Consider the following 8832-nt stretch of genomic DNA (forward strand, 5'->3'; position numbering starts at 1 on the left):
AGTTTAGTTTGAATGATAAGCACACAATTCATGGACTTTGTGCTGGGAGGTGGATTGTTTCAATTTCCAGATATGTCCTGTAATAATCTGTAGATAATGCTCCAGACTATATTGGCTGTATTGGAAAGATTAAGTGAACTGTTATTTTTGCCATTTGTTTTTGAATTGATCATCATCTTTATTGTAAGAAAAACAGTGTAAGAAAAACAAGCTGTTTTACTAGCTTGTAAAACTTCTCAAATACACACTTCTCCTGCAGTATACAACTTGAGAATTGGTTCATATGAACCTAGCTCGGCCTGTTAATAAGCACCTGTTATAAGCTATCATAGAAGATTTTTACATCTCAAAAGAATCCGCAGAAATATTGTTTTATGTTCATGGATAAATAATCCATGGATAGATAATTTGGACTGAATAATGATTGTTCTCCCACTTTTTAAGATTAAGTGTTGTGACCGATTAAAATGTGTATATTTTTGTACATAGAGGCAGACAATACAGTTTCTTAGCAGTGTTTATTTTTGTACAAAAAAAAAAAGAAACCAATGAATTTGAAAGGAAGTCATATCTGTCTTTTGATTGCACACTTTTAAACAAAAATAATACAAAGTGGAGAATGAAAAAAACATTTTTAAATTGGTGGTTCAAAATAACACCTAAGTCTATTAATGTTCAAAATGAAAATATATATACCAAGAATGCTAGAACATCTATTTTACATTATCTACAAAATGTATGTTCTAATCCAACCACAAATCATAGCAGAATACTTTGATACATGAGAAAAGCTATAAACATACGAACATTTTAGAGGGAAATAACACATACAAAAGCTCATTAAATAATTACAACAACAAATAAATAGTTTGTTCCGCGTTACTTTTGGATTGCTGCCATGCATATTTTCATTTTTGGTATACTGAGGGGAAAGATCAGCATGCAAGGCATTCTTTTCTTAGAATGAATCTGAAAGCAGATAGTTGGTGTTGCATTTGTAAGCTGTTGTCAGAAGTTCATAAAACATCGATAGAGAAGGCGATAGGAGTGATAATAAACTGTTCTCGTGAAGACACACAGCAAAGCACCATTTTACAAAACAGACTTCCGTGAATATTCATGGCAACTTTTCTTTGCCTCCGTGGCTGGAGGGAATGTAAAACTTTGAAGTGAGGGTTTAGAAGGCTTGTGTTACTGCCCATCTTGAGCTTTTGGACAGTCACCCAAAAAGGTCCATATGCTGAGAATGCCCCTTTTGATTTTGGTCAAAACAATAAGCGTGCAGTATCATCTGAGAACAAAGCAATGGCAGACTTGTCTTTAAGCAGTCAGAACTGTAAAGCAAATGGTTACAGGTGAGTTCAGTTTTGGCAGGAGGAGCAGGAGAGGAGAGGACGTCTGACTTCTAACTTGTACTATGTTTGCTGGATTTACTGGCTCTTTTTCTCTCTTTGTGATGCTGGACAGGCTTTGCTTGAGAGCTTCCCTCAAAGTTGTGGCTGGACTCGTTGTGCTGCCTGGTGTATCGCTTGCACTTGCAGGCCGTGACCACAGTTATTTTGTAGGTTCTTATACTTCCATCCTGGCACTGCAGCTGGATCCTCTGGGTGCGAGTTTTGTCATTGACACATCTCCACTCTTGCGAGCTCCGTCTGCTCCAGTACTTGGTTCCATAACCTCCTCCAATCCAGTTGGGCAGGAGCGGCAAGGGGAGGCATTCGCCAGCACACACCAGCTCCTTCAGTGGATTGATGCTGGTGCACTGGCCGTCTGAGATGTACTTGGTGGATCGCAGTTCCCGGCAGCCAACTTGAACGCGATCTGCAGAACGCACACAATAATAAATAATGAGATTCAGAAAACAAAGATTTCCTTAACCAGTCATTTTCCCCCTAATAAGCTACATTTTGCAGTAGTTAAAGTAGGCTAGGATATCTTTTTAGTGTTGTGACCCCCAGCACGAGGGCCTTGAGCGCTGATGGTATCTCTGGGTATTACCACAGTATAAAGAAATGGTAATGATATGCACTTCAGCAGTTGTGGTAGAAGGCAATTTTATTCTCTGTTCTTCTTCTCAGGGACATACCTTTTGGAAGAGAAAAAATGCCCCAAGGGAAGAAATGTTTCCTGCTTGTTCTCAGTCTAGGGAACTTGCTCTGTGATGTTTACAACAATTATGTTGTATCATTAGCAAGTGGGAAACGGTGCTTTGGAAACTGTTTATCTGCTTTTAAATTAATTTTAAATAGTGCTTTTTTCATTCCACGGTTTCAGCAGACTGAGCCTCTCATGAGCACTGCTGCTCTGAGCACGGATACCATAAAAGTGACAACAGCTGAAGTTATCAGGGAATGGTGTTTTGCATGAAGTTTCAATGGTTAGCAGCAGCAATTTCAGAGTGACCAACCTGCCCTCAGGACACCACCATCATTCTATTCGTAGTAGTCCTTTTATTATAGGTAACATAGAGGATCCTGCGAATTCTCTCAGGCAATTGACAGAGAAGCAAAATGCAGAGCTTCTAATACAGGCAAGTTTGTACCCGTCTGTATGTGCAGCTCTGCACCCTGCAATAAACACAACTGTTTATTTCAGTAATTACACTTTGAAATAAACGCCCACAGCGTGCTTAATTGTAATAAGCAATTTTTACTGGCTATGCTCTCCCTCTTTCTGAAGGACAATTACGGCACAGATTCTACACACAATGCAATTAACTAACGCCTTTAAAATAGGACTAATTACTAGAAACATTTCAGAGTGAATCATAAAACGCTTTGAAGGTACATCTACATATCACCGCTACAGGCTGCTTCTGTTTCTACCTGGATTTTTGGAAGCAGGTTCTGTACTGGGACACAGAGCCGAGGTTATGAGTTTACTTCACCCTGACCCGTGTCTCAGGATGGGCAGACAGTGGGGACTGCAGACTGCGGGCTGAGCTGAGGGGCCATTTGCAGCAGTGGTCTCCTGTCTGACTCGCAGAAGAAATTCATGCTTGCCTAACTGCAGCTGCACTCAGGAATGTACCTGGAAGCAGCCAGTAAGAGATTTGAGTTTGTCTCTTCTGTTTTTATGTCTTTCCTGGCTCAGCTTTTCTCTAGTGACAGCTCATTGACAGTGGATGCCTACTGGGCTGCTCCAGTAATCTCCTAATGATGAGATGTTTCCTGTGCACTTAAACCCTTAGCATTCATAGAAGCTGACACACCTGGCTTAGCCGAAAGGTATCTGTGTCACTTTTTACCATCACTTTCCAGGGATGACGCTATTTTTAATCAAATCGTTGTGGGTGGGTTGGGGTGTGTGTGTGTGTGTGTGTGTGTGTGTGTGTGTGTGTGTGTGTCTGCTTGGATTTCTTTCATTTTAAGGAGGCGGGCAGGGAAGGGAACAGACAGCAGAACGTTTCCAGATCGCCGTGTATCTAACATACAGACATAAAACTCACCGGGAAAAGGCCAGATACAAAAAGGCAAGTTAAAGCAGAGCTCGTAGGTAAATGATGAGCTGATTTGTTTACTTTTGCTGGAGGTGTTGAGCGGTGAGTGCTACAGCAGGAAGTAAAACTAAACGGCGGGAACAAAATTCAGAGGATTTTATTGCATCTGAGAAGTAGCCCAGACACCTCCCCTGCCCGCAGCGGGAGGGCGAGTTAGGAAAGCGAGCGCTTTGGAAGCGCCTCCCGCTCCTTTCCCTTTATCTCTCTTCCCTGCCGGATAACCCACCAAACCTGGCTGAACTTCCCTCAGGAAGCGACCTGCCCGAGAGAGCCGGTCCTACAGGACTTGCAGGGGCCGGCGTGCTCGGGGGCGAGACGGAGCAGAGCCACCGGCCGCGGCATCTTCCCTCGGCCCCATCCCCGGGGCGCTGCGCTCGGGGGGCTCCGGGGCCGGGGAGCGAAGGCCGCGGTGGAGGGGCCGCCGGTGGGATACTCACTGTTACGGTCGGAGCCCGTGCCGGCGTAGTGCCTCCCTCCGTTCCTGGCTTGGTTCAACGTGCTGTTGCTGCTCGGGCTCGCAGGGGCAGGTTTAACGACGTGGGAATAAAGTATCTCAGTGGCATCGTTCTTGAAAGCCGAGTAGCTTCTCGTGAAGGTGCAAGCTAGGAGTAAGCCGTAGAAGTGAATGGCGGAGAGAAGCATGATTGGTTTGGTCTCTGTCTGACGGAGCCGGATGAAATGTTTTTCTTCTGCTCGTTCTCTCTAACTCTGAAATTGCTCTTCAAGGTTTCCTTTTTATATTCGGAGAGGCTTGGCATTCATTCAGGTGTAAAGTTGTGGATAGCTTCAGAATGAAAACCCACAAAAGGGGTGGGATCCGCACATGAGCCTGGAAGACCTTTTACCAATGGGAGAGAAGCTTGCAGTAAAGGAGGAGTTAGATGCGCTAATTGCAGAATTCCTGCCTGGGGCTTCTGAGGGTATCGGGAAGCTGTCGCGAACCGCACGGCAGCGCTGGGTCTGGGTCAGGGAGGCTCTGCCCCGCCGTTCCGTGTCGCCCTGCATGCGCAGCATCGCTGTGCGATGTGACTAACACGAAGTGGCAGAATGGGTCTCTTCTGCTACTGTTGTGCAAAGTGGCTGCCCCTCTTTTCGAAAGTGCCTTTCAGAAAACTCGCCAGTCCTGTAAGGATGCCAAAGTTTCAGAAGTTACAGGAAACTGCTGGTAACCCAAAAGCTGTCTGCTGTATACCAAGATCACTCACAAAAAAATGTACTGTGAATAATTTAAAGTTGCCTCTAGATGCTTTAAATTATGCAGCTTTGATCAACAAGGAGCACAGCTAGAGGAACTCCTTGTTTTAGGGGAATATTCTTTCCCTGGTGTGCACAGTTGCAAGAATGTAGTTCTGTATCACCACGCATAAAAAGCCTCTGCTCTAGGCTCTAGTACAAACATATCCATATTCATAGCCTCACGCTATGCTCATTCACCAAACTCATCTTTTTTCGTTCTGTACATTGCCTGGAGCATTGTTGTATTTTAAATGTATTATTTCATGTAAAAAAGGAAAACAAAGGGGAAATAATAGTCCTTATTTTGACATATGATTTTACCATGTCACACACTTATTTGATTTTCCATGAAATTCCATGGCCCAAATCCAAACACTGTTGTAAGCTGAGATGCTGTCAGTAGGCCAATGCTTGTTTATTTGTTTGCATCAGCAGTGAATGCTCTATACATTTTCATTATAAATAAAACGACTGTGATCAACACAGAGAGCTGTAGTGTTCTAAATAAATGGAAACTTTTTTTCTTTGCAAAAAGCACAACTGTGCAGGAGTCAACATCATGCAAAGGTTAGCCTCTAATCTCACTGCTATCTATAGAATTATCCTGTATTTTATTAGCTGTAATGAAAGCAGAACTGGACCACAGATCAGTTACCTCTACTGCCAGGGTCAAAACCCCAGAAATTCAAAGACAAGTTTGTTTCATCCTAGTCACAAGCAAACATTCATCTGCATTGGCACCATGTTCCTCTTGTGTCACTCCGAAAGTTACCATGGCTTTCATGAGGAGTAAGGACAGATCTAGTCAGTACCAAATTGATAGCCTTTGCTTAGAAGACACGAGAAAAACAGGAGTGTTGCACGGTGAAGTGAGTTTTACTGGTGGAGCTGTGTGTGGGGAAGTGAGTTGATTGCCTGCATCTATTATGACTAGCCCAACCCAGTTCTGGAATAACAAGAATGTTGCAGGGCAGAGATCCTTCAGCGGGGCAGTGTGTGGAGGAGTGGGATCAGTGCTAACCCCCAGCAACGCTCTGGTCTCATGGAACATCTTATTTAGCCACAAAAGTGAAGGTATAAATGTTACCTTCTCTTGAAATTAAGTAGAAAATGAAAGATTCCTTAAACAAATTTTCAAGGAATTACATTGCAGAACCATTAATATTTGATCATTATTTATCTTCAGCAGCAGCTAACCGAAGATCTGCTATGCATACGTTCACATCCCACTTCATTTTTTCTCATGTTCACAGAGCTTCACATATCTCACCTTCTCTGTACGACAGTCTCTGTGCTGAACTGGCCCAACATAACTAAAAACATGGAATCCGTTTTCCAGTTTCTGCAGTAGCTGTGGCTACCAGCCAGGGGACCTCTTCCCGCTTAGAAAGATTTTCCCACGTTACACAGGACTTGGGAAAGTCAGAAGTTTCCTTGATAGTTGTGTTCTTTGAAATAAGGCATATAATCTTCTTCCAGGAAAAAAGTATGGGAACTTGGATTGCCTGTAGGACTGCATCTGCAAGGAGCTTGCTATGGCTTAGCATTCTTAGCTTTCTCTGAAAGCTGAAATTCATCCTTTCAGATTTGGATTATATGCAAGCATAAAGTTTGTCATGTGCTTCTCTTGCTCTTATTACTTAGAGAAGGAAGACCTCAAGACAGCCTTTGTAAAAGGCATTTTTCTACACGTAAGTTGGTTGCAGATATTATTTTAATTTCTTCTGTATTTTCCACTTACTACAAACCCTGTATAAAGTCTCATGATCTCGTTGCTCACATCAGTACAGTCCGTCTCCCTCTTTGAGAGGTGAGCAGGCTACTGAGCAGACTGTCAGTTCACTGACTTTATAGGTTGTGTTGCCAAACCTAGAGTTGGAAGTCCTTCGCTTTGTCTGCTTTCCTGAAGGAGATCAGAAGTCACATGAGGGGAAGAAATGCTGGACTGTCAAACTGTAATGCTCTTCCTTAGTGAAACCCATGATCAAAAGGTGTTTCTTAATGCTCAGCTGATGAATATTTCCTAGACTTAAAGCAATTTTTACTATCTTCATTTAGATAATTCTGATGGGGTGAAGGCTCTAAGTTACCTATGTCTTTGTAGCCTAAAAAAACCCCATAAACTAATACAATGCATAGTCTGTCTTTATTCCAGTCAGATTCAAATGGCTTGTGTAGAACATTGCTGTTTGCTTAATCTGTAATATTGGCCATGAGGAATATATTACACAAGGTCTTTGAAGTCTGTACTGGCTTCCTTTTTGCCTCTGGGCATAACTCAGGATGTTCTTATTGATCTATAAAACCCTATATGCTTGGAGTCCTAGGCAATAAATTCTCTCTTCTTTATCTGCCATTATGACACTTAAGATCAGCCAGGGCACAGTGGCTGTATCTGCATCGGGAGGGGTGAATGCTCAGGGTGAAGGGCACAGAAGGCTGGATTTCACTGCTCTTAAGGCTCCACAAGAGCTCACTTCTGCTTGGTGTGGCGTAAAGCCCGGTGTTTACTCAGATCCTGGAAAGGTGGCTGTGGGGAAGGCTTCCCACCTGCTAACTGGATTAATGTAAATGTTTGTACATGTACCAGGGATGAAGAGGTACGTCTTAACTATGTGGGTTTTTTTTTTCTACTTAACTGCTTCTGGTATCTTAACAGCCTTGCTTCTCATGGACCTGAATATAGTGGTAAAACCATTCATCGCTCTTCACAGAGAAAATGATATCCAGAGTTATCCACACCTTAAATCTTGCTTTTGTCATTTTATGTGACAGAAAAACACGTACTTTTCTCCACTTACGTAGGATACATGACCTACAGTACATGTGTTCTGCTAACGTAACCAAAGAGAATTCCCTTCTGCATAGATGACTCCATGGTCATTTGTAAGCCTGACAGGGTGCTGTGCTCTGTGTCTCTCAGGCACTGCAACGACGTCCGAAGGGCAAAGTTTTGTGCAGAGTGCACACACCTGTCTGGCAGCATAGAAGAGCCACAGGGAATAGCAGGGGATGCACTGACATGACAAACGACTACCAGGGAGCCTTGTCTTTGCAACCCGTGCAATCACTGAACATGCACAAAAGAAGAAGGAATTCCCAGTTTTTCATCAGTTTGGACCTGCCTTAAGCTAACGATGGCATGAAATGGCCAAGATTAGAATGAAGGCTGCATGGGAAAAAAAGAATAAAATTCATTTTTGCATTTTTATCGTTAAATCCGCAGAGAAGACAATTAGAGCATTGCAATTCTGACTTGTTTCCAAAATACAGGCTCAAAAAACAGACTGACATTTATTATTTTGCACCTTAAAACAGAAATGACTGTCAGGCTATTTTCTGTTAAGCAATAAGCATATTAGTAGCGTACTTCAAAGCAGCGTAAAATGTGATTTGGAGCACGATAAGAGAGCTTGTCTGAAAGTGAGGTAAAATTGTAATAAATGTAACTGTTGAGAACTTGTAAGCTGTTGTGCAACAAGTTAGCATACTTCTAAAGCTCATGCAGAAAACACGTTAGAGGAGGAGGAGAACCCCCGCAAATTCCCAAACCAGAGATTTTTTGAATACTGACTTTTTTTTTTTCCAGAATTAAATGGCTCTTTTTTAATTTTCTCAGTAAATTACATTTGAGAGATTCAACAGAAAGAGCAACATATATTTTCATTAATGAGAGTGGTTAATTAGTTCTGATTTACGTCTTTTTCCTCTCAAAGATTTTGAATTTCAGTTTTATTTATTTCCACTTTCTCTTATACATAATGTAGACAGAATAATTTAGGTCAGGCTTTGGCTTCAAAGGAAGCAATTCATCACTTCCATCAAAAAAAGATGTTAAATATAGACTGAAAAAGGGGAAATATTTGAGTTTATTTGGAAATTATCAGAAAATGTAAAGTAGATTTTAATACCAGACTGAAGGCAGCGTGGCTTACTGTTCCCCAAAACATGTTTTGTGATTTTCTGCCTACACTGAGGAGGAAATAAAAACAAAAGAGGGTTTTACGAGTGTAAAGCTGTGAGAACAACTTGTTTATTTGGGGTAACACTGGGGTAACTCAGGTGGCATTGAAATGGCCTGCTTTCTTCTTTCTTTT

The 8832-nt window shown here is 42.2% G+C and overlaps 1 protein-coding gene across 1 annotated transcript; it reads right to left on the reverse strand.

The window, feature by feature from the left end:
- Window positions 1–504: 504 nt before the first annotated feature.
- SOSTDC1 (sclerostin domain containing 1) lies at window positions 505–4309 on the reverse strand. The gene is made up of 2 exons (NM_204373.3): window positions 3937–4309; window positions 505–1821 (listed from the first exon to the last, which is right to left on the reverse strand). The coding sequence occupies exons 1-2, from the start codon at window positions 4139–4141 to the stop codon at window positions 1406–1408; spliced, it is 621 nt and encodes a 206-aa protein (NP_989704.2). The 5' UTR covers window positions 4142–4309; the 3' UTR covers window positions 505–1405.
- Window positions 4310–8832: the final 4523 nt, after the last annotated feature.

The sequence above is a fragment of the Gallus gallus genome, chromosome 2 (genome assembly GCF_016699485.2).
Source record: "Gallus gallus isolate bGalGal1 chromosome 2, bGalGal1.mat.broiler.GRCg7b, whole genome shotgun sequence".
NCBI classification, from domain to species: domain Eukaryota; kingdom Metazoa; phylum Chordata; class Aves; order Galliformes; family Phasianidae; genus Gallus; species Gallus gallus.

What these genes read in the sequence shown, in the direction of transcription:
- SOSTDC1 (NM_204373.3), bottom strand. Translation starts at nt 4,141, where the DNA reads ATGCTTCTCTCCGCCATTCACTTCTACGGCTTACTCCTAGCTTGCACC. An exon ending in CACGGGCTCCGACCGTAACA is followed by an intron (nt 1,822 to 3,936) that starts GTGAGTATCCCA and finishes TGCGTTCTGCAG; the next exon opens with ATCGCGTTCAAGTTGGCTGC.